We start from the raw sequence: 27,147 nt of genomic DNA on the forward strand, positions 1-27,147 counted from the left end.
CAGTCCCCTCCATCTGCTCTGCTGTGGCACATCCCTGTGCATCCGTGGTGTGTGGGTCACAGCACTGGCCAGGCCAGCATCCCCTAATTTGATGTGTTCTGGGTAGGTCCATCCCTGGTGGCAGCTTCCAGCCATCATGGTGACATTTCAGACATCACGGTGTGTCTCCAGTAGAGTTCAGGGCTGGGCCACCTGCTGCTGCACTTTCCAACAGCATCTGCCATGAAATTGTATTAAAATGTAGCTTACAAAGCAACGAGGCCTTTCAGAGTATTTCCTGTAGCCCATAATTTAGAATTTATTGCTATGCAGGTATCTTTACTATTGTTGTAGTCAAAACTGAATGAGAGCCTGTTTCTTTTGACATGTTAATTATTATATTTTTAACAAAAGAAGGCAGACTGAGGTTTCTCATAAAGATGTCATGCAAGGCATAAAGATGATTTTTGCTGGCTCAGCTCTCTGGATAACTTTCTCTTAGGTGTGAATCACCCATGTCTGACTCAATATTGCTTTCTATGAAGGACATTTTGGATGTCTTAAAGCCTTGTAACATCATAGTTGCCTTCAAAGGATGACTAAAACCTTGTTTAGAGAGCTTTTCTTAAAGCACATTGTTGTTAATAATTTCTTAGTAGCTGTCTGGTAAGAAGAGTTCTGGTAGATGCTGCTAAGCCTCAGTCCCCAGAGCGGTGGGTGAGATGTTGATTCCAGTTCTTAAGATCCCTTGGGCACAACTTGGCTGTGAAAACAGAAAGTGGGACTTTGTGTTAAAGAAATCCCAAAGTTGAACAAAACTAACTAAATAAAACAGTCACAATTATTCAAGGTATTTGTACAAAAGGGAAAAAAACCCCAAAGAATCGGACTGTGATAAGTTGCCATTTCTGATCGCCTGTTACACTACACCTCCACAAAATCAATATTTTAAGTGATTCCTTGAGATCTTTCTCTGCTGGGGTTGGATGACTGCCCTGGCCACAGGTTTTACCTCTGGAGCTGTGCCAGGCTCAGGAGTTTTTTCTAGGTTTGCAGATGCTTCTTGTTGCTTCCTGCCTGGCACAGAAGCTTGACTGGTCCTTGTTCCATTTCAGCCGGAAAGGATAGATCCCAGCGCGTCCAGGCAAGGCTACGACGTGCGCTCCGACGTCTGGAGCTTGGGGATTACATTGGTAAGTGAGAGCCTGGCTGCTCTGTGCACTGTGAGGTGGCACACGTGGGCAGCACAGCCCAGCTCCTTCGTGTGTTGTGGTTGAAGTGGGCCCTTCCTGGCTTCAGGAACAACCTGGATGCTTTCAGTGTGAGTGGTTCTCCTGAGCCCCTGCAGCTGTGTTTTGTAGAGAGCAAGATGTGAGCAGGGAAGAGGTGTTGGGTTGTAAATGAGTTTTGTGTTCAGAGCCTGAGATGAGGGTGCTGAGTGTGGTGGTGCAGAGCAGAGCACCCAGCCTGTGTGAATAAGAATCTGACAGCCCTGACACCTGCTGTGCTTTAGCTGCACAGAGACTTTGGTTAATCCTGGGTTCTGGGATTCTGATTCTTCACTGCCTTAATCACACAGCACTGCTAGCTGCACACATTGGCACAGAGAAGCTCTTACTTTCTCTAGGTTGTGAAGCAGAAGAGAAAGCAGATGCAATAAAGTATGAACCAGTAGCTTCTGTTTTCACCACTGATGTTTAAAAATCCTCATTTTCATTATCCTGACAGGAGCAGGGAGTTGGATTCAAGGATCCTTATGGGTCCTCTCCAACTTGAGATATCATGTGATTGTGTTATTCTCATTATGTATTTTCTCTAGTGGTTGTTAGGGTGATTAGGAAGGGACTGGAGGATTTTATTCTCCTGCACTGGTTTGTTTTACAGTCAGTGGAGGAGCACACATGGCCTGTTCAGGGTAAATCTGGCCATGCCCCTCACACAGGCAGCAGAACTTACTGCTGGGTAAAACTTTCCCTCTACTTAGAATCATACAGGGAATTGGATGAAAAATCTCCTCTCAATTTTCCTTCTTGGGGGGCTCAAAGTTGTTGCAGACATTTTTTTTCCCCTGATGAAAACCTGCCTGGTTCTGTTGCTGTCTCCCTGCAGTACGAGCTGGCCACGGGGCGATTCCCCTACCCTAAGTGGAACAGTGTGTTTGACCAGTTGACACAAGTAGTGAAAGGAGACCCACCACAGCTGAGTAACTCAGAGGAAAGGGAGTTTTCCCCAAGTTTCATCAACTTCGTCAACTTGTGGTGAGTGTGTGCTGCTGAAAGCACTTGGGGTTGGCTGGGATTTGGCAAGGGTCATGTGTCCAGCACTTCCTGGCTTCTATTCACATTCCTTCACCAGCGTAAGAGTGAGGACCTCTCACATTTTAGTGGTTTGGAGGTGATGGGGGATTTGTGTAGATTCAGACTGAATGGCAGACCTTGGAAACTGCTCTTCAGGAAAGGAATTAGGAGAAAACCTCTGAGAGGCTGTGCTAGAGAGAGGAGGCATGGTAAGGAGGGAAGTTTTCATGGCAGGAAGTTTGTGTCAGGCACAGCCCCAGCCCCTGCACAGCTGTGATGGCCATGAGGGAGGGAAGTTACTCTTGTGGTCACTCACAGTGCAAGGATGGGTTTTCCAGAAAACCAAAGGAGGTGAGTCCCACTGCGACAGCATCATGTCCTGTAAAATTTGTATTTGATGTCTGTAACATTTCCCCACATTCTCCTAATTATCATTTTGCTTTCTTTAGCCTTACAAAGGACGAGTCCAAAAGGCCAAAGTACAAAGAGCTTCTGGTGAGTTCTCAGTGCTGCATCTTTCAGTGCCTCCAACACGCAGCTCACATGGGGCTGGGCTCAGGCAGAAGGGAGATCTGAAGGACAGAGCCCTGGAGCTGGGCAGCAGCAGGGCCTGTCTTTGGTGGGGGTGCTAAAGGAGAGAGGGCAGCAATGCTTGGATCTGTCACATGTGGCAACTGTGCACCTTCAAGGAGCTCTGAGCACCTGGAAGGCACCTCTTAGAGGCCCTGGTTCCACAGTCAATCCTGGGGTTTCACATCACTTGATGTGAAAGGGGTTTGCCTGATGTCCTGGCCCAGAACCTCCCTGATGTTATGTCCCAGCTGCTCTGATCTGGGTCTGGCCAGTGCTGCCTGCTGGGGGCAGAGGGTCAGGGTTCAGAAGAGCGGAGTTTGGGTTTGACCTCTGCAAAGCCACTCCCTGTCACTCCTGTCACTCTCCCCACTGTGACCATGCTGATGTTGAAACCTCTCCTGGAAGTATTGCAGTAAATGTCAGTGCTACAGAGGAGCTGCAGATTCTGTCCCCTCACTCCCTCCTGCCTCTCAGCTCCTGACACTCTGGACTGCTGTCCTGCCTGAGTAACCTCCCACCTTAGACATGGCTTCCCAGTGTGGAAAAGCCATGGACCAGCTGTGTCCTGGTGTCCTACAGCCACCCCAAAGCGTGTTCTTGCACCAGACAAACTCACCTGGCTCAGTTTTTATCTGAGGGGCAGGTGCCAGGAGGGTGACCAGAGTAACTTTGTTGTTTTTTTTATCTGCTTCCAGAAACATCCCTTCATCCTGATGTATGAGGAACGCACAGTGGATGTTGCATGCTATGTTTGTAAAATCCTGGATCAAATGCCAGCAACTCCCAGCTCTCCAATGTACGTGGATTGATACTGCTGCTACATCAAACTCTAGAAAAAGGGCTGAGAGAAAACAAGCTGTAAAGAATTTTCATCACATATTGCAGTGTTTTTAATGCTCGCCCAGACACCATGTGCAATAATATTGGTGTTATTTCCATCCTGTCTGTATACTGTTGTCACATATAAAGTGCATCCCTGTAATACCTGATCACACAGTGTTAGTGTTGGTCACAGAGAGACCTCATCTTGCTCTTTTGTGGACATATTCATGAAATGTGGAAATAAGTACATTTATTTGTTGACTGTGATTGGATAGCACCTAAAATTCATTTCTAGACTCAAAACTTGGAGACTCCTCAGCAGCTACTGGAAAGATTTTTCTCTCAAACTCTTCCAATTGTTGTTTCAAGTAATAATAAAAAGCAAACAAACAAAAGTTAGGCGTTGTCTGTCTGAACATTAAGAGACTTTGCCTGGAGGGAGAAGAACTTGCTTAACCAACGAGATGCTTTGCCTTCTGGAGCTGGAAAGGCAAAGGAGAATTTTATTCTTCACAAAGTGCAATAGATTTACTGCTATGAAATTCTGTTGCTTTACAGTCGCAGTGTACTTTCTGGGGACAGTGTGCTCAGCTGAACTTCCTGTTAAAGAGAGATCATGTTAAATATAGTGAATATGTCTTTACCAAAAATATGTTGCGTTGAAAGAGGCTAACATTAAACTATTGAGATGGGACATAATGTATTCTTCCTCCTTTTACCAAGCCAGCCACTCTTCACTCTTAACTAGGTGTCCTGTAAATTGTTACCTGGTAAGATAAGACCTTTGACCTGAAGAACTATTAAACTACTTGATTGAATTTAACCTGCTTGTTGACCTGGTTTATAGTGCACAGTGCTCACCACCCACTGGCTTTGCTTTGCCTTCACCCAGTGCCATCCACAGAGGCTGCAGCTGCTTGAATGGGCCACCAGCTGCTGGCTGTGAGTCCTGGTCAGTGTTTCTCATGTTCCTTGCTGTCCCCAGCCCTGCTGCTTGTGCCTGGGGCCCAGCCCAGCCCCATGTCCCTGAGCTCCTGAGTCCCAGTCCAAACCTGAGCTCTTCCTTCTCGCCACTGCAGGCAGGATGGAGGAGTGGCCCTGGCTGCCACGGGGCTCTGTGCCCACCACACCCTGCTCAGCCTCAACCTCCTCTGTGACCTCCACAGCTCTTGGTGCTGCACCCAGAGCAAACCTGAGACTGCTGGGTGCAGGAGGAGATGAGGTGGAGATGAAGGAGCATCTGACTCCTCTCAGCTGGCCCAGCAAGGCCGGGCAAGCTGTTGTCTTCTGGTCTGTTCCTAAGTGAAACAGCACATCAGGCTTTTCTCTTTGTTTAACTGACATATTTTTCGAAGATTAATTTTCCCCAAAAACTTTTTTTCCCCCAAAATATTGCAGTTTTCAGGTGTTTAGCAGCGCACCAGGGATAAAATGGAGGCTGCAGGGTCTCTGCTTTCCATTTTGAGCTGATGTAGGTGCCTGGTAGGACTTCATCAATGTTAAGAGCAACCTCCCATCAAAGCCTGGATGCAGTGGGAATGAAAACATCGTGGTGCTGGCAGGATCCCAAAGAAGGGCTCCCCACTGTGCAAACCAGTCCGAGGCAGAGCACTGAAGACGACCAGCACATCCCAGCTGGGAAGGAGAGCCGAGGCCGTGCTGGTGTCTGTCGGCCGTGGAGGTGACACAGCCTGGTGCTCCTGCTGGCACCGAGCCCGTGCGATCCCTTGGTCCTGCCCTTCCTCAACTGTGTTCCTCTTGGGCTGCTCCTCAGGCAAGGTAGTCGCCAAAGTCTTTCCAAAACAGACAAGGCAGAGGTTTCTGCAGTAACTGCTCCTTCCTGACATCTCTGGTGCATCCTGCATAAAGATCAGTCAGAGCCATGCGTGTCTAAAGCAGTCATTGTGTCCCCGCCCCCGAGCCTTCCTCAGGCAAATCCCCGTGGAGCTGTGATTGCTCTCTCCAGCCTTCAGCCCCTGGAATGGGATTGCAGGTGCTCCGGGGCTCGAGGGGTGCTGCCTGTGGGGGCTGAAGAGACCCAGACCCGGGAAAGGCAGCCACAGGTGGGGCTTTGCCCCTCCCTTGGGGTGTGAAAGTCTGATTTGCTTCTCCTGGTGACAAGGAACCCAAAAGCCTTTCAGGGAGCCAGCACTGAGATGGAACTTCCAAAACACACGGGACTGCCTTGCTCTGCCCTGTTGGGATGGCTGGGTCTGTGCTCTGGTGCTGTCCCATCTCCAGCCCAGGACCAGTTTGCTGGGAATGGAAATGCAAAGCTTTGAGCTGCCAGTGGCAGGAGTGAGGTGCTGCTGCCTGGGTGGCTGTACAGGACAGGTTTAGCCTATTCAAAATAGATTATTATAAATTATTAAGGGTGCACCATTTATTGCAATGTATCTATTAAAAAAAAAAAAAAGAAAAAAAAAAGGTGTATAGTGTTCAGAAGCTGTGAAAATAGTGTAAGAACTGTACATTGTGAATTCTGTTTATTTTTTTTTTCTTGTACCATAGAAAAAAATGTATAAAACTATCAAAAAGCTGATATGCAGGGATGTTGCCTTATTGTCTGTAAATGAAGCTCAGGAACATAACTGCTTCAAAGAGCTTCCGAATATTTTATCCGGTATCCTGGTTTGACTTCCTCCTCTATTTAAGCTATTATACATGGATCAGAGTGTTTATGTAATAGTTCTATTCTTTTGCCTGCAGGTCAGTTGTAATAAAACTACGATGCGACTGTGACCTTGTTATTTTCCTTTTGTAAGGCCAGACATGAACGGGAAGGTTCACTGTGGAATACCTGCCTTCCAGGCCTGTCCTCCAGGTGGAAAAAACCTTCAAAGGAGGAAGGAAAGCAACCTTCAAATCTGCTTGTTCCAAATGAAAGATGTGTAGGGAGCTCTGGATGTGTTTTCCCTCTCTGGAAGACTGCTGGGCCCTCGGTGTGATTTGGCACCCTCTCAGGCAAGCACTGTTTGCAACACAGGAAGGTTCTGGTGGCTCAGGACCCCTTGTCCCTTTGAGGAGGGCAGGTGGCCTCCAGGGAAAGGGCAGCTGGTGCTCCCAGCTCTGATGGCTGCTTTGGTTTTGCAAGAGCAGTCAAGGTCTGCAGAACCCAGATGTTCTCAGAGTCCTGGGTAAGTCCTGCTGCCTGCTGCTGGGATGTCTCTTCTGCCTGGAAGCTGTGGAGGGCTTGGAATCTGCCCAGTCAACTGGGCAGAACTGGACCTCAGCAGCCCCACTGGGAAAGAAGAGTACTGGGGGAAAGAGCCTAGTCATGAGTGCCTGTCCTGCTCCAGTGGGCTGGATGGGACAGTCCAGGAGTGCCCAGCCCAGAGAGGAGAGAGCCAGAGCATCCTGCAGGGATTGCTGGTCATGGTAAACCTCAGGATCAGGAATCTACACAGTTGGGAATGGGTGGATCACCTGACACCAGCTCTTGCAGGGTCTTGGAGGGTGACAATTGTGTCTCAGGGAAGGCAGGGAACACAAACGGAGCTGAAGGTGGTCCTGCTGTGTAGGGATGCACAGTGTGAAAGGTTCACATAGCTCAAGTCTTGTCAGTTTGCCTAAATTCTGTATTCCCACCACACCAAGCCTTTTTCTGGAGCTTTTTGTGGCCAGCACAATACTTTGAAGATTTCTGGGTCACCTGCTATCCTCACTCTTCAGTCAGAACCCAAGATCCCTCATTTGGTGAAGGAAGACAAAATCTGAGCACACACCAGGGATGATCCTTCCTTCCCTGGGAATGTATTTATGGACATTTCAGTCCCTCTCAACTGCTCCTTGTTGAACTCATGCTCCATTCTCCCTCTGGACTCTTTCCTGCCTGCAGGCACTTCACTGCCCTCACCGAGGATGCTGTCGTCACTGTGTCACTGCTGAGGCAGCACAGAAAAAATCCAACCTTGTCCCAGCCACTGCTGGTGTCTCCAACAGGATCCATTCCTGCTCAGGGCCACTGCTACTGCTCCTGACAGCCCTTGGACAATTCCAACACTCCTTGCTTGAGCGATGTGTGCTGGCTTTCCCTGGCCCTGGGGCTGGGAATTTTCCTTTGGGCATCATGGCCAGGTCTGCACACCTTGGCTCTGGCTCTCCGTCTGTGCCAGGCTCTGAGGCTGCCCTGGCTTCCATGCTCAGTGCCAAGACTGTCTGGATCAGCCTCGCAGCAGATTTGGAGCCACTGGCCACTGTCTGTGCTTAGTGGCCCAGATTGGCACCTCACACCAGTTCCTCACACCTTTGTGCCCCACTGGCATGGCCGAGGTGCTTTTTAGACCTTCAACAAGCAGCATACAGCATCCGGAAAATCCCACTGTGCTCCGTTGTGGTTGTGATGTGTCTGGGGAGGTCCAAGACCAACTTGGAGGTCTGGATGAGCTCAAACCCATCCATGCCTGGACCCAAGCAGGTGGAATGCAGATGTGCATTATTACCTGTTCTGTCAGGAGCACTTTGAGTGGCATGGGCAGTGTTTCCATTAATATTCCGGCATGGCTTCCCCTGGTCTTCATCCCAGCCCTGTCTCTCCTTTGGGGGCCAGGTGAGTATAAATGAAGGGCTCAGGCTGTGGGGGTTCCCTTTGTGCTGGCACTGCTGGGGCACCTCCAGGGCTGGGGACAGCTCTGGGACACTGAGGACAGGAAGGACATTGAGGGGCTGGAGCGTGTCCAGGGAAGGAATGGAGCTGGGGAAGGGGCTCAGCCTGGAGAAAAGGAGGCTCAGGGGGAACTTGTGGCTCTGGACAACTCCCTGACAGGAGGGGACAGTGGGGGGGTCGGGCTCTGCTCCCAGGGAACAGGGACAGGAGGAGAGGGAATGGCCTCAGGCTGGGCCAGGGGAGGCTCAGGGTGGACAGCAGCAGGAATTTCCCCATGGAAAGGGTGCTCAGGCCTTGGAACTGCCCAGGTTTGGAGTGCCCATCCTGGAGGTGCCCAAGGAAGGGCTGGAGGTGGCACTCAGAGTCTGGGCTGGGGTCAGGGTGGGGATCAGGTTGGACTCAGTGGTCTGGGAGGGCTTTTCCAACCTCTGGGATTCCATGATTCTGTTAACACATAGCTGCTGCTCTTTAGAACAACTCCATTTTCCCTTCGACTCCTGATACAAATCACACGTGGCCATTGCTCTGAGCGTGGTAGGAGGTCCAGGGAAAGATGGAGTGACTGCTCTGAGCAACAAGGAAAGGAAACAGCTACTGCATTTTGCCTTCGTGTTTACAGCTGTGCAAGTGCTTGGAGAATGAGATGAAGGAAGAACTCCCTCTCCTGGAGACACACAGCACTTTCTGTTGGAAATGGAACAGCGGGGCAGTCTGGGCTGGGCTGCTCTGGAGAGAGCCAGAAAGCTTTTGTCTTGGCATAAATCCCACGCCTCCCATCAGGAGACCGTGGTATGCCCAAACAGCAAACCCCTGCTCGGCTGAGCAGAGGAGCTGGGTGCAGGGATCTCAGCCTGCAGGTGTAGCTGTGCCAGCAGCCCCAAAAGCACACAAGGCTTGAGAAGGCTGGAAGGGTTTGGTGTAGGAAGGCAGCTACTCACACTGAGATTTGCTGCCTTGCAGGACTGTGTGTGGTAAAGCCCGTGGTACCTGTGGGGGTGTGCATGGTCTGTCTTGACCTGGGAGCTGGTGGGGAGATGCTGTGGATGTCTCTGACTATGGCTGGGGAGGCACTGGATGGTCAACTGAGACGGGCAGCTCACATTTCAGAAAACTTGCTGAAGGCATGAAGAATGTTCACTTGACTCTCAGAACATTTTATGTTTGCTTTGTATTACCTCTGGTTTTTTTTTCAGGCAGGATGACTGAGGAAAAGTGGTACATCACCGGGATCCTTCAGCTTGGTGTTCAGAGAAGGGAAGATCCCAGAACCCTAAATTCCTTGGGACAGACCATGTGGGAAAATCACCTACACATGGAAGGCTGAGTGAGGACTGACTCAAGGCACTGGGAGGGGAAGGGCCCATTAGCACAGCCTCTGCTTTCCCAGGAGGCTGCTCCAGTTTGGCTGGAGGAAGGGTCCAGGCAGAGCTGGGCTAAGCTCCATGCAGCAGAAAATCTGCTGCTGGTGTCCTTTGGGGCCTGGAAGGAGACTCAGGGACCCTCTGATCCCTCTCTGTGCCCGGGGCAGGACCCTGCTCTGGGCTCAGCCTCCCCAGGTGCTCTGCTCCAAATCCTGGCACCTGACAGGCATCCTTCAGAGCTGAGGCTCCCTGTACCACTCACTCTGCTCTTTGCCTTTCACAGCCTCCCCAGATGCTCTGCTGCAGGAGCAGCAGCACAGGCAGGCTCTCCTCAGCAGGCAGATGAGGCAGGGGAGTGCTCCAGTCCACTGATATTCCTGAAATAATCCTAGGCTGAGGCTTGTCTCCTCATTCTCTGAGTAACCATAACCTGGCTGGAACTGGTTATTTGTTCATCTGCATCTTTTCAGATTCACTTTAGCCATGTCTCAGGACCATTTCACCTTTACCCAGCTGGGCAGTCCCTCCTTGTACACAGGTGGGCAAATACCCAGGAACCTTTTCTAACCAAAGGAAAGATGTGACAAATCTGGAAACAGACACTCAGAGCTGCTGTGGAGAAGGATCCAAGGTCCCCCAGGGAGAGGTCCCAGCCTGCTGTGCCTGTGGACAGTGGGAGGTTTGGCTCTGGCAGAGCTCTTCTTGTACCCAGCACCCTGTGGCCCCCAGCCCAGTGCTGACAAAAATACCAAAGGGCTTGGGCAGGGGGTCAGCTCTGCCTTTCAAGGGGGACCCAAGGAGAGGGGTCTACAGGAAAACAAAGCAAAGGCAGAGCCAAAAGAAGAAAAAGACTCTGGTGGCTGTGTTCAAAAAATTTCCAGGAGAAACTGCTGCTGTGGATGAAATTCATCTGGCCCAGGGCATGGAGTTGGTACCAGCTGGTGGCAGCTGGGATAGCTGTGGTTGTCCCAGTGGTGAAGTCAAACAGCAAACCATGAGCAGACAGAGTGGCAAGACAAGGGTTTTAATAATGAAGGTGTTGATGGTAATATAGGTAAGGAAATGTGCTTGTTTACAGATTTGAAGCTGACAGCATCCCTTTAAATAAGGAAATACATTTGCTGAGAGGAGAAAGTTACCTGGAAAGCTTCTGTACAAGGCCGCAGTGGAGCAGCTAACACTACTCTGGTTCAAGTGCTCTGAATATTCTCCACGGACTGGCTTAAAAAAAAAACCAAAAAAACAAACAAACAAAAAACAACAGAAAAGAAAACAACAACAACAACAACAAAAAAAAAACAAAACAAAAAAACAAAACAAACAACTCTCACTTAGAAAAAGAAATTCTTTAAAAAAAACCAAAACGCAACCTGTGATTGTCTATCCTAGCAGTGCCCTGTGACATTTGTACAATAGAAAAGTGGTGCTTTAAATAGTGACTTGAAAGCTACTGCCACGTGCTTTATACAGCATGCAACAACGGCAGGGACTGGGGACACTGCCCGGGCTGCAGAGCTGCCTTCCACAGCTCCAGCATCCCTGGGGAAGCGCCACGGGAGCCACAGCCAGGCTGGACCTCCTCCCAGCAGCTTCATCTCCGTGTGCTGTCCTTCCAGTAACACAAATATTAAATACACTCAAGTCTGTAAATAGTTTAACAATCTTTGTCAGCAACAATATTTACTTTGGCAAAACCAGAGTTGCGATGAACAGACATCGTGTCCATCACACAGTCTGCAGCAAGTTCTTTGGTGGAAGCCAAGAAGTGAAGCAAAGGCTCCTTCTTGCTAGAGCCTGAGGAAGAATATTGCACAGAGACTCATAGGAGAAATGCTGGTGATTCCAAACGGGAGCATCACTGCAGGAGAGCTTCCTTCTCTGCCGGCTTTGGGAGAACGGGCTCCTCGAGGCTCGGTGATTCACAGCTGTTCTCCGGCAGCCTTGCTCTGGGCTGAGCGGGCAGTGACGCTGGATAAACTCAGGGAGGAGGGGAAGACTGCTGGGGATCGAGGAGGGAGAGGCAGAAGGATGGATGGAGGGGAGGGTGGCAGAGGAGCAGGCACTCACACAAAGCCTCAGGCACACGAGGGTTGGCTCAGCTCTGCCCCACGAGTGGTCACTGAGTGCCCCTGCCTGGCTCCCTCTGCTCCCGGGTCATGCAAGGGGTGGAGATCACCCTGGCCTGGCTGTGCAGAGAACAGCCCCTCCAAAGCCTGGCTGGTCCTTTCATACCACGTGCTCCTACCTCGGCCAAAACACATCACACACCTCTTTGTGCACACCGGGGACACGGCTGCTCCACTGGGATGCCACATCCCCATCATTCCTGCGCCTGCATCCCAAACATCTGCCTCCAACGTCCAGAGCTCTCTGCTCCAAGGTCACAGGCTGCAGCCTGATTCAGCTCAGAATGCAGCCAGGACAGCTCCTGGGCTTTCAGCCCCTCAGGACATGCCAAGGTGCCACCGTGAACACGGTGATCTCCATCTCTCATCCACCTGGAGCAGAGCTCTGCAGGGATGGGCCAATGCAGCTTTGGGCAGGAGGGAAGCAAGAGCCTGGCTGTGCAGAGAAGGGTGCTTGGCACCTGGCTGGGCACAGCCCCCTGCTCTTCACCCTGGCATGGGCATGGCCAGGATGAGCCCAACAGGTCTGCCTGAAGGACTGGATGAGGAGAGGAGAGGAGAGGAGAGGAGAGGAGAGGAGAGGAGAGGAGAGGAGAGGAGAGGAGAGGAGAGGAGAGGAGAGGAGAGGAGAGGAGAGGAGAGGAGAGAGGAGAGGGCAACAGTGGGTTTCCCTCTCTATGATTTCCTGTTGCCACCCAGGTGAGGTCATCTCACCACACAGTCTTGTCATGAGCTGCTCCAGTTCTCACGAGAGTGACTGCTAAAACTGTTAGGGGGAAAAGATTAAAGAAAGAAAACTGAAGGTTTTGTCCATCAAAGGAAGTGTTGTTTCAGGCACTGGTGTCCCTCTGTGGGGTTGTGTCAATGGAGGAAAACCAAAGTACCGGATTTGTGCTGTCAATTTTCAGTGACTGGAAATCCAAACAAGTTTATACGCCGGGAAAATGACTCCAGTTTCTCCTGGATGAGGCACGTTAGCCCTGCATGTTCTCTGGCACGACAGGAACACCATGCTGCCTGCTGCAGGCTCACAGCATCCTGCCCCAGCACGTCCTCTCACCACTGCTGCAGGTGCAGGTCCATGCTGGTGTTGAGGTTGAGGTCGGCGACATCCAGGAAATCGATGTTGAAGATGCTGGGGCCCGCGGGGGTGAGCGAGCTGAAGCCGGTGGCCGAGCTGGGGGGGGTGAGGTCCAGCCACTCCATTGTTTCCCACGGAGACTCAGTGAAACTCATTTGTAAACCGGAGCCTTCGGCAGGGGAAGGGGACAGCTGCGTTTCCATGGGCGACAGAGGAGTCTGTAAAATCTCCTGGGAGTTGAGCAGTTCATCCGCGGCTTTCCCGGAGAACCCCTCCATCATGCCATCGTAGTGGGGCTCCTCTCCGCCCATCTTCAGCAGGGCCATCTCGCTGACCCTGCCCAGGGGGCTGTGGGCATTGAGCAGCACCTCCAGGTGCGCGTCGCTGCTGCCCGGGCAGTGCTCGAAGGACACGGGCTCGAACGGGGCGGAGCCCTTGGGGACAGAGGCACCGGAGTTCCCCGTAGACACCATTATCTGAGGTACTTTCTGCAGGCAGGAGCGATCCTCCTTGGCGTTGGCTGGAATTTCTGTCAACAGATGAGAGGGATTTGAGGTGCCCTGGCAGTGCCCATCACTGCTGGGCACAGAGGTACCAGCACAGCCCTACAGCTGACCCCTTTTGGGCATCCCCATGGAGCGCTGCTCCCCACTCAATCCCATTGGCACTGCTTGCCCACCCTCTCTGCGGGAAAGCCTTACACATTCCTGCTTTGGGACCTTGATCCACCAGGTTTGGACACAGCCCCCAGGGCACAGGCACTGGCAGCTGTCCCCAAGGGGCTGGGGAAGGGCACAGGCAGCACTTTGCACAGCGGAGAGCAGCAGAAGTGCTCCGTGTGGGAGACAGCTCTGGCAGGGTGCACAGGATGCAATGAGCCCACAGACCAATGCTGGCCTGGAGGGGAAGCCCCAGAGGGGAAGAGGGAAGCAGAGCGTACCTCCACTCTCAATCAGCACGTCCAGGAGCTCGTCCATCTGCTGACTTCGTGTCATCTGCTGCAGCAAACGACAAAGAGGAGAGTAGAGGGCATTAGGGGGACAGTCCTTCCAGCCACAAGCCAGGTAGATGGTTACAGACGCCAAAAAAGATAGCTCTAGACCCCACAAATGGCTTCCTCCCACGCAGAAGAGAGGCCATACCAACATGGGGCTGGCAGCAGTGATCAGGGCACTGCAGGGATGTGGCAAAATCACGGTGGATCCAGAGAGCAAAGCACCCTTCCCTGCTGCCAACCCCCTTCTCAGTGGCCACCACAGCCTGTCCTGTCCCTGGGCCCTCCAGGACACACCAACATTTTGGCCCCAGCACCTCACACTGGGATGTACCTGCCTGCCCTCCCTGCATTGCTCAGTCTGGAAGATCTCCTGCACACCAGTATAAATCCATTTTCACCCTGCCAACAGCATGACTCCACTTTCCTAAAGGCACCAGCAGTCCCAGCATTGAGGTTGCTCCCAGACTCTGATGGGAAGGAAGGTGTTCCTGGGCCATGGCCAGTCCTCCCTGCAGGAACAGTTCTCCAGGGTACAGCTCGGGGGGGCAGATGGCAGGATGAGGTTTCCTGGTGACCTGGGAATGCTCAAGGGTCTGTCTCACACAGCACTGAGCACCCAAAGAGCGTACACTGGCACCCCAGGGGACTTGGGGGGTGTCAGGACAGGGGACACTATCCTGCCCAGCAGGGTGTCCAACTCTTTTGTGTTGGTCAGCAAGAAACCCTTCAAGAGAGCCCATTCCTCTTGGAAACAGGCCTGTCCTACCCAGGGACCCCAGAATGGGCTGGAACTCCTGCAGCTGAGTCCCACTGACTGCAAAAAGACATCATGGGCAGCCCTAGCCCTGTAGAAAACAAAAACCATGCAGTTACCTGCTTCACTGCATCCTCATAGGGTGGAGGCTGCTTTACCTCTGACAGGGCTGGGCTTGACTTACAAAAACTTGGGGATGAAATAGAAAACTTTTGGCCTGACTGCGCAGCCATCTGCATGGGGAAATACAGGGAAATGGAGTCAATGCATGGCGGCAGGCCCGGCTCTCTCATCCCTGCTGAGGTCCCTGTGGTGCCAGGGAAAATGACCATTTTGTGGGTCAAATGAGCTCAGGGAAAATGACAATTTTGTGGGACAAAATGCCTGGCTTTGAGCAGGATAAAGGCAGGTAAAGCAGCTCCCCACCCTAGCTCTCCCCAGGGTCAGGCTGGCCTCTTGTCACTGCCAGAGCACAGACAGAGTGTCACAGGACAGCCTGGTGCTCACTCAGCTGGGGACATGCAGGACAAAGGGAAGACAGGGAGGCTGCTGGTGGTCAGCTGTGCTTGGCCAGTTCCCCAGCCACCCCCAGCCTCTCCCATCACCACCTGGCTGGGGGCATCTCACACAGCTCAGGCCAGGGAAGTTCACTCAAAAGAGACCAAACACCTAAATATCTTTGCCAACTTCATGCCAGGCTCCCCTCCCATGGTATCTGAAGCACAGTGCCTGTGAGCTGCTGTCCCCATCACCTCTAACCCCTTGTGTGTCCTTTCCCACTGCCTGGCCATGGCCTTGTCCCACAAAAATCAACACCAGGGGATTGTCCCTCAGGCAGGTTGGATTCAGGAGAGGATCCAGGGCAGAAGTAAGGTCACTCTGCCTGGCCACGCACATCCTGGGCACCTTTCTGTGGAGAGTAGCTGGAAGAAACACTACTAGTTCATGGGAAACAGCACTGCAGTGCTGGGCATGAAGGAAGAACTCTTGCTGAAAAAGGACTCTTGCCCTGGGAGTCCCTTGCAGGGAGCAGAGCAACGTCCAGGATGGGAGGTGTTTGAGTTGGGATGAGGTGCAGGACACAATGGGACCATCCCCTCTGTGCACCCCCTGCCCTTGGGCAGTGAGGGAGCAGCTGGAGATGTCCCTGTGGTGTCACTGCTCCCTCTCCATCCTGAGCCTCACTACCACTGCCCAGCTGCCCAGAGCAGCCCTGCTGCCTCTCCTGGATGTCACCTCACAGCACTGTGTCCCACTGCCCCCACAGCTCTGCTGCAGTGCCCAGTTCACCTCCACAGCCCCAGTGCCAGGGTCTGCATCCCCTGCTCTGGTCCCCATTGTCCAGCTCACCCAAAGCAGTCCTCCCTCCTCACCTCAGCAGCAGCCCCACTCCCAGCCTGACCCCAACCCTGCTGCCCTCCATGCCCATTCCACTGGCAGCTCTGTCTCTGCCCTTCCTCACTCTCCTGCTGCCCTTTCCCACCTCACTGGCCCTGCTGTTTGCCAACTGCCCATGGCACCTACATCCTGTGGACACAGCCCTGAGCCCCACCTGGTGCCACTGTGCAGGGCTGCACCCCAATGTCTGCTCGGGGTAGGTTGGGACAGGCTCTGCTCTCGCGTGGGCTGTCCTGCACACCCAGCCTGCGCCTGTTGTACCCCTGTGTGGACACCTTGCACCCCTGTGCAAGGCACAGGCCACTGAAAGGGGCTGCTGCTGCCTGAGGAGCCGTGGGAGGGCACTGGGTGAACTGGGTTGTCATGAGCAGAACCTTGTGCTATTTTGTGCCTGCAGCGTGTCCCCCTCCCCAACTGCTCGTATCTGTCCAGGGGACTGAGTGAGGAGTGGTGGCTGCTGAGGACAACTCTCTGCTGAGCTGGTGGCCTGGTGGGGAGGCACAAGCTCTGTCTGACTGCAGGCTTCAACTGCCAGCCCTGCTCCAGCTTCCTGAGAGAAAAAGCTTCCCCGGGGCAATTTCTCTCCTCCAACTCAGTGGTGAAAATCCCTCACACACTGCTGGGAGCCACAATGGCTTGGCAAGATGCTGGGAAGCCCTGCAGCAGGGTCTCCCAGGGGTGTAGGAACGGTGCCAGGGCTCTCCCAGGAGCTGAGAGATCCACACTGGTGCCTCCCTGCTGTGTACAGAGCTGTGCCAGGGCTCCATGGGGCATGGACAGATGTGCCAGGACTCCCCTAAGGGCAGAGCAAGCTGTGCCAGGACTCCCCCTGAGGGAAGAGGCAGCTGGGTTTGGGCTCTTTTAGGGTAGAAGCAGCTGTGTCAGTGCTCCCCCAGGGAAGAGGGAGCTTGCCAGGACTCCTCCAGGGGCAGAGAGAGCTGTGCCAGGACTCCCCAGGGCAGAGGGAACTGTGCCAGGGCTCCACAGGACAAAGGATGCTCTGCCAGGACACAGTCAGCTTTGCCAGTGCTCACCTAGGGGCAGAGAGAGCTGTGCAGGCATCCCCTAGGGAAGAGGGGAGCTGTGCCAGGGCTTCCTCAGGGCAGCAGGAGCTGTGCCAGGGCTCCATGGGGGACAAGAGCTATGCTGTGGCCCCTCCAGGACAACTGGCTGTGCTGGGAGGGCTCCCCAGAAGAAACCCTGCAAAGGACCCTGCAGTGCTATCAGCTTCCAACCCATTGTCCATCTGGGACACTCTGTCCCTCTCAGGCAGCCCCGGGCCGAGAGGGAAAGGCCTCCCCGGGGTGGGTGTGACCCGCGGGGGTGCGGGCAGGCACTCACCGGCGCCGTGCGGAGGCAGCTGCTGCCCGGCGGGGACGCGCTGCGGCCCTCGGGGGACACCGGCAGCAGGTAGTGGCTGTTGGGGGACGGTGGCAGGCTGATGTGCTGAGGGCTCTTTGCAGCCCCCAGGGGAGAGTGCTGGGGAGAGCACTGCGGGCTCAGGAATGTCGAGGAGGTGATGGTGCTCTGCCCGGCGGGCTCCAAGCAGTGGCTATTTACAATGTGGGGCACCTGCGGCACCCCACAGTTACTCAGCTTATCCGAGCTGCCGGCCTGGCCTTTCAGGGACATTTGTTTGGATGCAAATGGACAGCTGGACACTGTGTTTTCTTGCTTGATGGGCACACCAAAGAAATGCTGAGCAGGCTGCTGCTTCTCCTCAAGGCCATTGCTTCTCTTTCGCTTCTGGAGCTGCATCCGCAGCTCTTCCACCTGCCTCTGCTCTTGCTGCAGCTTCCACGTCAGTTCATTGATGACCTTCTGCTTCTCCACCAGCATCTTGTCTTTCTCTGTGTCTATTCCTTCCAGCTCCAGCTGGATGCTCCCTCCATTCATGCTGCTCATGAGGCTCTCCTCAGCGCTTCCATGAACGGGCGATGGCTGCAGACCGAACTGTGGAGAAGCCATGGGCCCGTCGTTGAAGGTGTCCGGCAAAGAGCCGCTCACGGAGAGGTCCGAGGAGGCGGGCGAGATGGGCGGGGTGGAGCTGGTGCTGCCAAAGTGATAGAAGCCGTTTGATAACATGCTGGTGGAGGACTGGGACTGGTAAGTGGACAGGGTGCTGGTTGGAGTGACAGGGAAGGTGACGGTGGTGATCTCGCTGAAGTTTGGCACGGCGTTGCTGCTGCACTCCTGGAAGGGCCGCAGCCGCTCCATCAGCGCTGTTTTGGTGCCCGACACGGGCAGGCCTCGTATTCGGAGCTGCTGCCTCAGCTCTGACACCTGCAAGGAAAGACAACTGTGATCAGTCTCAGTGGCAGATAAGGCCTTTAGAAACCCAGTGCTTCTAACAAGGAGTCTCAGGTCACAGGCTCCCAGTTCCCAGGTACTCCCTGTCTCACCTGCAGTCACCAGGGTCAGCGTGCACAGGCCTGACCACTGCACATCCTGTGGAATCTCAACCTTTCCTACCAGGAAAACCTTCCTCCAAGAACTGTGACTCCTCTCCATGAACCAGCAGTATCCTTGGGTCAGGGAAGCAACTCAGGATTCCCTTCCTAGCAGCAGATTTTTCCATGAACAGAGGACTTTAACACAGACCAGGAGCTAGCTGACGCCTCAGAGACTGTGACACCTCAGAGCCACATGCAATATGCTCAGGTACATGATTCAGTCACCTGAGCTAGGGAAAACTCATGCTGTTTCTACATCTGGGCTGCTCCCAGGTCTCTGCTCCCAGAAGGATTTGGCCTTCCCCATGACTCAGGATCCATCAGCAAAGTAAAAAATGAATATCTGGTATTGAGGGATTCTCCCCTATGCCCTTCCTTGCCTACAAGACAGGTGATCAAAACAGTGCATGCAGCAGGAGGTAACTGAGAACTGAGCTGGCCTGGCTGAAGAGCTGAGTCACTAAGGGAGGCCATGCTGCTCTACTGGCCTCTGGCTGGTCTGTCAGAGCATCCACAATGTCCACCATAAAACCACGTAGGGATGGAGCCAGGAGCTGCAGGAGCAGCAGCTCAGATCATCCTTCAGCCTGACCTACTGCCAGCCCAGGCTACACCTTTGGTTTGCTGATATGCAGGCTAGAGCAGTGCACCCCTCACCACCTGCAGAGCATAAGGCTCTCATGTTCAGAACCTCCCCACCCCAGTGACCAAGCCCTGCGCCAGGGTGCTGTGCTGTACTCCTGGGTGGCTCAGAGAACGGGAATTCAGTGTGCTGATCAGTAGCACAGGCCCTCCCAGCCTGTGGCACTCTCCTGACAGTCAGAAGCAGCACAGCACACTCAGGCTGTGACATTTTGCTCCTGCAGTGACAAAGTTTGCACTCACTTTGAGATCATCCAAGTTGGATGGCAGAGGGCCTGGCTTGATAGATGAGACACAAGTCTGGCCTGAAAAGGTGGTTTTCACTGGAGAAAGAGGGGTGTTGTTGCCAGAAGTTGATGAAGAATTTGAACTTTTCACCTCATTAGATTGCCTGAAATAACAAAGGAGATTTGGGGTAACTTGTCTGTTCCCCCAGGGTCTTGTGCCCAGCATCCATCCCATCCCTCTGCTCTCTTAGGTCTGTTGTCTCTTATATGAGACTTCAGGATGGCCAAGGAAAACCAGGCTGGGCTGTAGGAGGTTGCTGGTGTCCCACCAACAGGTCACAGGTGCTCCAGCCAGTGTGCAAAGCCAGAATGGCTTGGAAGGAGTCTGTGCTGTTCCCAAGCTTTTCTGTTCCAGTGGCATGCCTCTATTCCCTTGCTCTGGCACAAATGGATACAGAGGGAAAAGTCTAGAGAGGGACAGGACTAAGTCCTGCTGCTGGCACAGTGCCACTCACTTTAGCTGTCCTTGGTGCATCCCAGGGTAGTTGAAGTGCTGCTGCTGCTGTTGCTGCTGCTGCTGTTGCTGCTGGCTGAGGATCTGGAGCTGCAGGAAGAGCTGCTGCTGCTGGAGCAGTCTGGCATATGCAGAATCCATGGGTGGAGGGGACTTCTCTGCTTTTTGGTCTGGAGGGATGTACTGGTGGTACTTGAGCTTCTTCACTTTGGGCTTGGTGTCTTTGGGCTTTTTGTGACGGTTCTTGCTGTCGCTGGATGATTTGGACTGTTGGGCCAAGAAGGAAAGGAATTAGGTGTGAGAAGAGCTCTTGTCATCCCCATGGGACCTCAGAGGCTTGGGACAGGACAAAGGCAGCTCCTGTTGGCACCTTGACACTCCAAGACGTGCTGAGCCTGGATGTGGAGGACTCCCTCGGCACTGTGTCCCTTCTCAGCTGTGCTGGAGAGCACATGAGATGGAGAATGACCCTGTCTGCCTGCAAGGTGCTCCAGTGTTGCCTTGTATCTCCTCCTGCTCCCAGCCCCAGGGGATAATTTCAGTGCAGGACTCAAGCAATTGCCTCTAGCAAAGCATATTGCTGTATCTTGTAGAATTACACAATGAATTAAATTAGTTTCTGACACAAGGTTGTCTGCCTGAATTACTCAAAGCCTTTAAGGCCAAACACCCAGAGCTCCCACATATTTGGGATGCAGCACAGGGACACTTGAGGCTGGGATGCCCTGGGCTGGTTCCTGTGCTGGGCAGCCTAGAGGCACTGGCATTACCTTCACAGCAGAGGGCACCGGCAGCGTCGGGCTCTCCTGCCCCGCTGGCTGCTTGGGGCTGTCGCACTGGCTGCCCTGCCCCGGGGCAGTGTCCGGAGCGTGCCCATCGGCACTGGGGGGACGATCCTGCAAGGGAGAGGTGAGAGGGGCTGTGGGGCCGGACCCAGGGGCTGTCTAGCCTGGACAGGGGCCCCTGGTACCTCGTTTCCTCACCCCATGTTGTTCCAAATCCACAAAGATGCCTCAGTACATTCCAGTCCCCTCATGTCTATCCCAAACACATCCTCAGGCTATCCCAGTCTTCTGTTTCCAGAGTCCTCCTTGGTTTTCCAGCCCTCCCAGTCTCACCTGAGCCTCATATCCTTGCTCACTGCCGGCTCCTCAGTGTCCCCCAGACCAGCCCAGTCTTCCCAGCCGACCCGTGAATGGCACAATCCCTTTGGTCCTCCCCCACCCCTCTCTACCCCAGTTCTTCCCTTTCCCCCCGTCCATCCCAGCCCTTTCAGCCTGCCTAACTCCACTCCAGTTCCCCCATTCGCCACGGCCCCTCTGTTCCCCCAGCCTCCACATTTCACCGATTTCCCCCAGTCCTCCCGTTTTCCACTCCTTCCCAATCCCCCCAATCCCCCCAATCCCCCCAATCCCCCAATCTCCCCAGTCCCCCCAGTCCCCCCCAATCCCCCCAATCCCCCCAATCCCCCCAATCCCCCCAGTCCCCCAATCCCCCCAATCCCCCCAGTCCCCCGCTGTCCCCCGCTGTCCCCGGCCCGGCGCTCCCCGGGGCTGCAGTACCCACGCCGGCCGGCAGTGGGCGCGCCCGCCCCGCACAGCGCTGTCACCCCGCGGGTCACGGAATGACAGAATGACACAGATTGACACAAAATGACAGAATTAACCCAGATGGAAAAGACCTTTGAGATCATCGAGTCCAATCTGTGACCTAACACCACCTTGTCGACTAAACCATGGCACTGAGTGCCACATCCAGGCTTTCCTTAAACACCTCCAGGGATGGCGACTCCACCACCTCCCTGGGCAGCCCATTCCAATGCCCAATCACCCTTTCAGTGAAGAATTTCTTCCTAATGTCCAACCTAAACCTCCCCTGGCGCAGTTTAAGGCTGTGCCCTCCTGTCCTGCCCCTGTTCTCTGGGAGAAGAGCCTGACCCCAGCTGGCTGCACCTCCCTGCCAGGGAGACGTAAGGAGTGATGAGGTCTCCCCCGAGACTCCTCCAGGATAAACAACCCCAGCTCCCTCCGCCTCTCCTCCCAGGACTTGTGTTCCAGACCCTTCACCAGCCCTATTGCCCTTCTCTGGACACGCTGCAGCATCTCCACACCCTTCCTAAACTGCAGGGACCAGAACTGGGCACAGCACTCGAGCAGCTGTGCCGAGCACAGGGGAGGAACCCGTGTGCTCCATCCCCGTCCCCACGGGTCTCTGTTGTCCCCCGCATGTCCCCCGGCTCCAGGACGGCTCTCCCTACCTGTGGGGGCCCGGCTGGGGCGGCGGGGGCCGGCTCCGGGGCCTTGGAGCCGGGGGCCTGCTCGGCGGGGCCCGGGGAGCCGCGGCTGCGGGGCCGCTCCGGGGACAGCCCGTCGTTGCTGCTGTCCTCCTCGAAGGCGAAGGCGTCGGTCTGCCGGGGAAAGCCGCCCTGGCTGCCTGCGGGGACACAGGGGCCACGGTCACGGCCTGCGGGGAGGGACGGGGGGAGCCTTGGGGGGCATGGGCCGCGCCCAGCGCCCCTGTCCCGGCCGGGGACACTCGGGGTGCCCGGGGGGCTCGGCCAGCTCCGGGGCCGAGGGCCCAGCCATGGTCAGGGGCGACTGGGACAGGACACAGGAGGGGTCTGAGGAGCCGGGAGCATGGATTGAGTCCCTTGGGAGAGAAGAGGATCTGAGGAGCCGGGAGCATGGATTGAGTCCCTTGGGAGAGAAGAGAATCTGAGGAGCCGGGACCATGGCCCGTGTGCCTTGAGACAGGGAGACAAGGAGGGGTCGGAGGAGCCTGGCACACCAGCACAGCAGGGCAGGGGTGCACAGGTGGGACTGGTACAGGAGGGGCTCTGCCATCCTGCCCTCCACTGGGCTGGGACGGGAGAGGGGCACGAGTCGCCCTCCCTCAGCTGAGCACCCCGCTGAACACCCACACCACACCTGGGACTGCCCTCAGCAGGAGGACTGAGGCTGAAATCAGCTCCCAGTGGGATCCATCAGCTCACAGCACAAGAGCCAACAAGAGTGGATGTGGCTGCAGGTGCACAGAGGCTCCCACATCCTGTCTCTGTCCACAGGTTTCATCCACCGACACAGTTCAAACCACTGCTGCTGCCTGCCTGACAGCCCCAGGCTGCTCTGCCTGCCCAGCTCCTGCACTGTTATCTGCTAGTCAGATGGGCAAGGGCTCTTGACCCCGAGGTTTGATGATAAATAAAGTGCTGAGAAAAAAAAGGTCTCATGTGAGCCTCGGGAGAGCTCCAGGTGGGGGTAGAGGAAGGAGCAGCGTGGCCACACTCGTAATCTCCTCATGTCTGGCATTTGTCAGGCAGCTTGGCACGCTGATAGTGAGGTGACAAATGGGGAAATAGGAAAGGACTGGGGACAAGCTTCCACCTGTCCTTGCTGCTGGTCTAGCAATGTGCACCTTCTCAACGACACGCACCTCCTGCTCTGACCCCTGTCCCTATCTGAGAGATAAGGGTTATCTCCATTCCCTGTGGCTGCTGGTGCCAGGGTGGGTGAGGACAGAGCCCTGGCTCCCTTCCTGAGCTGCTGCCCAGACATGGGCTGGGGAAATGAGATCAGCCGTGTTCAACTCAATCTCTTCATATGTCTCTAGAAAGAGGGCCTGTGTCCTCTCCATCCTCTCCATCAGAGGCTGCACCCCAACAGGTGTTCCCTGAGGAACTGCAGCATTGCACGGGCCACCTGTGCTGCATGGGAGCTGCTTCCCACACCTGCAGGCCAGCATGGACATCCTTGTTTGGGAAAAGTGACTTCAAGCAAGGCGGACTTGTGGATCCGCAGGGCTCCTGCTGCGCTGGCAGGGAAGCGTGTGTTGGGAAGTGGTGCCAAAGCTGGGAGCACAGGGGACCTTCAGGACACCGTGACAACCCAGAGCATGACAGGAATGTGCTGCATCCTGCTGCTTGATACCACAGGCCTGTGCCGATGGGGAATGCTTCCCTTATCTGTCCTGCTCTCACCCAGCCCGGCCTGAGCGTATTGTTTCTCGATCCTGTGTCCCTGCTGTAATCTCAGGCAGGATGGTGTTTGCTCCGGGCTGTTTCTAATGCACTGGGTATTGTCCTCTTGAGTGCATTGGACAAAGTGATGACAAGGACCTGGTAAAAAAAGTTTCTTGTATCACTGCTCAGCTATGCAGGGCACTGGCGGCCTCCTGTCACTGGGACGTTTGGGCTTTCGGTTGGGGTCTGGCACTTTCTGCTCACCCTGCCGGAGGTGATTAGAGGAACACGTCAGCTGAACTTTCCACTGTATAAACAGTTGAGATTCCAAGGTTAAAGTAAAATGATTTTAAACCCTGTCATCTTTCTGGTATTGCAAAAACAAAAGGCTTAACATTTAGAAGTGCCAGTACTCATCTCTGCTCTGTGTTCGGACCTTTGCCCCAAACTATGAGTACCACAAGGCGTCTCTGACTCCAAAAATGAGCTGGAGGATCCTTCAACTTGAGACTTTCTTCTGTAGAAACCTGAGGACTGGGATGGTGTTCCTGGTGCAGCTGCACCACCTTCTTCTGACGGTACCCTATGGTACCAAGCAACTTCATGTTGGACCCTAACGTGCCACATGTTTCACCCTAAATGGGATGAAACTGGCTTACAAGGACATGTTTTTCCCCAGCAATGTTGTGATAGAAGAGCATTGTGAAAGGGAGAAATTTAAAACTGAACAAATCATTTTTAAGCCAGACTTTTTGTTTTCAACAGTTTGGTCCTGTAAATCTCTGTTTACCATGAGCTCCTGACGAGGCAGCTGGAGAGATGCTCTATTCAAGATTCAAGCTCATTTGCCCAGTCTCCAAACCTCAGCTCCAGGGGATAAAGTCATGCTCACACTGCCTCAAATGTTTATAAAGGGGGGGATTTTTTGAAACTTTTTTTTTTTCCCACTGTTCTCTCCTTTAGTAAGTGGCCAGGGAGATTTTACTTGAACTCTCCTTAAAAATTCCTCTTCAGGCAGAGTCCTGGAACATTTCACCTTCAAAGAGGAGAGCTGAGACACACTGGGAATGGAGCAGCTCCAAGACCAGGCTGGAGAAGCTGCTGTACATTCACAGCCTGCATTTCACAGCCCCCAAATCAAGAGCAGGAATAGTTATGGGGCAGGACAGAGCAGTATCCAAGCCTGGAATATTTCATGTCATTTAAGATGGTTTTCTGAGATGAAATGAAAATCAAAGTGCTTCCTGTTTCAACTCTGATTTTTGGCATCTCTTCTGTCACTCCAAGACAAGTGACAGACACTTTCTTTCCCAAAGCCTTGCCCTTGTCCCCAGCCTGCTCTGAGCTTCAGAACAGACCCTTCAAATGTGATTATGCCAATGGAAATTATCCCATTAATTGAAGAACTGTGAACAAGAGAACAAGCAGCTTCCTGGGGCAGAGCAGCTCTCAGTGCCTCGTTGAAGACCTGAGCACCAGTTCGGACATGTGGACACAGCCCCAGACTTCAAAAATATGGGCTGCTATCCTGTCACTGCAGGACCCTGCTGGCCTTCCTGCTCCTTTCTCTGCTTTTGGATCTCCCTGTCCTGGCACTGGGCCCTGGTGAAATTTGAGTCACCTTTCTGCTCTGTGTTGGCTCCCACACCAGCTTCCCTGCAGCAGCGCGGGGGAAGTAATTGTGGATGATTCTTCCTCCTTCCTCTGGTGGGAGGAGGTGATGGAGGAAAACCAAGCTTAGGCATAAGGCAAGTGGTGGGTCCCAGCTGGTGAAAATGTACCCTGTTTAGAGGTGCAGGCTCCTGCTCAAATTCTCCAGCAATCCACACCCCAGGGATGCAGCATCCTGCTCTGCTGGTTTTACCACTAGCACCAGTGGTAAAAAAAAAAAAAAAAAAAAAAAAAAGAGAACTCACAGCCTTACTGAACTGGGGCCACTCTACCCCCATTTACTGGGATGTGAGAGCTTGGCAGGGCACAGGTGGGAGAATCTGGGCTGGTCTCACAACCAACACCTGTGCCCTCAGGTTCTCTCCCATGCTGAAGGGAGAAGTGTCCCCTCTCCAACAGTATCACTTCTGTGCTCAAAGCCTTGGGGAGGGAAGGGATGTAAGAAGGAAGGTTCTTTCTGGGGGAATGTGGCTGAGCAATGGTGCACGTTTCAGTGTCACTGCTCTAAGATGAGAGCTCTGTGCTCACAGGTTGTGCTGGACTGGGCTGGTTACTGTGAAAATAACGAAATCTAAACAATAAATGCAGCTCTTCCATCCAGTCAGTCACTTTCTGCAGTCACTGTGGTACCTCCTGGTCCCTGGGCAGCCCCTGTCCCACTCCATGCTCAAACACAACACACACATTCACTGTCACTACCTTTTATGGCCTCTTTCACAGCTGAGTCCACAGGAATAATATTCTTCTCCACCAGCTCCAAAGGACCTGGTCTGAGTGCGATCTTTTCATTGAGGTCATCTGCCAGTCGGGCTCTTTTCAGCTTCATTTGAGTAGACTGAATGGAGCCCTCTGCAGCCGAGTCTAAAAGGCCAAACAGAAGCATCAGGATGGGGGCTCCTGTGGGCACAGCACCCAGGGAGGATGTGGGCAAAGCACCCAGGGAGGATGTGGTGCCCTTCAGCACCTCTGGGGGCTGTGGCTAACACCTGAGCATGGCTCAGCACAGGAGGATCTGCTCTGCTAGACTGGGTGGGGCTGCTGGGGTTGGGGCACGAGTGCTTCTCTGAGCCTCAGGATCAGCCTCTCCATCCCAAACAAGAGCCTCTCTCTACCATCCTGGGCTTGCAAACCCAGCCTACAGCTGGAGCATCCTCTGCAAGGCCCAGGAGTGATCTGTGAGGGAAACTCCATGAGCAAGCTGCCACTAACAAAGACTGAAGGGGTCTCCAGCTCCTGCCTGCCAGGAGCACATTGGCTCCTTGTGGCAGATGGATCCTTACTTCTGGGAAACAGCTGGAGAATAGAAGCACTGGCAGTGCTTGACAACAGAAGTGAATGGCTTACACTGGAATTAAAAATGCTGAGTCTTGGGGTGTGGATTTTTGGAGGTGACATGACTACAGTGCTCCAGGCCTTCAGGGAAAAACAAGCTGGGGAGGTGCAGAGCAAAGGCAAGTGGATCTGGATGCTACACCTCTATCAAAGCCAGCTGAGAAGACCCCAGTTATTAAAAAGTGACAGAAGAATAGCAACTTAAAGAGAAAGATTTCCCGAACAAAGCTATCTGTCTTCTCTCTACTCAGGCATGAGTAGTGAGGGAGTGGGATTCTAAACCAGACCATTTCTAAACCCTTGAGGGCCTAAAGTAAGAACAGCTGTGTGTAGGTTGTTTTATCTTCAAAGCCTGG

General features: G+C 53.8%; 2 protein-coding genes across 3 annotated transcripts in view; one reads left to right on the forward strand and one right to left on the reverse strand.

Annotated features, from left to right (window-relative positions):
* The window catches only part of MAP2K4 (mitogen-activated protein kinase kinase 4), a 66,354-nt gene extending 61,860 nt beyond the window's left edge, over positions 1-4,494 (forward strand). For both annotated transcript variants that reach the window (XM_066332138.1, XM_066332139.1), the window contains 4 exons: positions 1,095-1,172; positions 2,089-2,237; positions 2,726-2,771; positions 3,545-4,494. In XM_066332138.1, coding sequence (XP_066188235.1) covers positions 1,095-1,172; positions 2,089-2,237; positions 2,726-2,771; positions 3,545-3,658 — 387 coding nt within the window. In that variant the 3' untranslated portion in view covers positions 3,659-4,494. The remainder of the gene's footprint in view (positions 1-1,094; positions 1,173-2,088; positions 2,238-2,725; positions 2,772-3,544) is intronic.
* Positions 4,495-10,646: 6,152 nt separating this feature from the next.
* The window catches only part of MYOCD (myocardin), a 220,424-nt gene continuing 203,923 nt past the window's right edge, over positions 10,647-27,147 (reverse strand). The window contains exons 6-15 of the mRNA XM_066332145.1: positions 26,159-26,320; positions 22,088-22,263; positions 20,601-20,726; positions 19,832-20,097; positions 19,333-19,480; positions 17,336-18,277; positions 14,716-14,829; positions 13,786-13,843; positions 10,922-13,374; positions 10,647-10,859 (exon numbers count right to left, since the gene is read on the reverse strand). Of these exons, the coding sequence (XP_066188242.1) occupies positions 12,821-13,374; positions 13,786-13,843; positions 14,716-14,829; positions 17,336-18,277; positions 19,333-19,480; positions 19,832-20,097; positions 20,601-20,726; positions 22,088-22,263; positions 26,159-26,320 (2,546 nt within the window). The 3' untranslated portion in view covers positions 10,647-10,859; positions 10,922-12,820. The remainder of the gene's footprint in view (positions 10,860-10,921; positions 13,375-13,785; positions 13,844-14,715; positions 14,830-17,335; positions 18,278-19,332; positions 19,481-19,831; positions 20,098-20,600; positions 20,727-22,087; positions 22,264-26,158; positions 26,321-27,147) is intronic.

This window comes from Sylvia atricapilla, chromosome 18, assembly GCF_009819655.1.
Source record: "Sylvia atricapilla isolate bSylAtr1 chromosome 18, bSylAtr1.pri, whole genome shotgun sequence".
NCBI lineage: Eukaryota > Metazoa > Chordata > Aves > Passeriformes > Sylviidae > Sylvia > Sylvia atricapilla.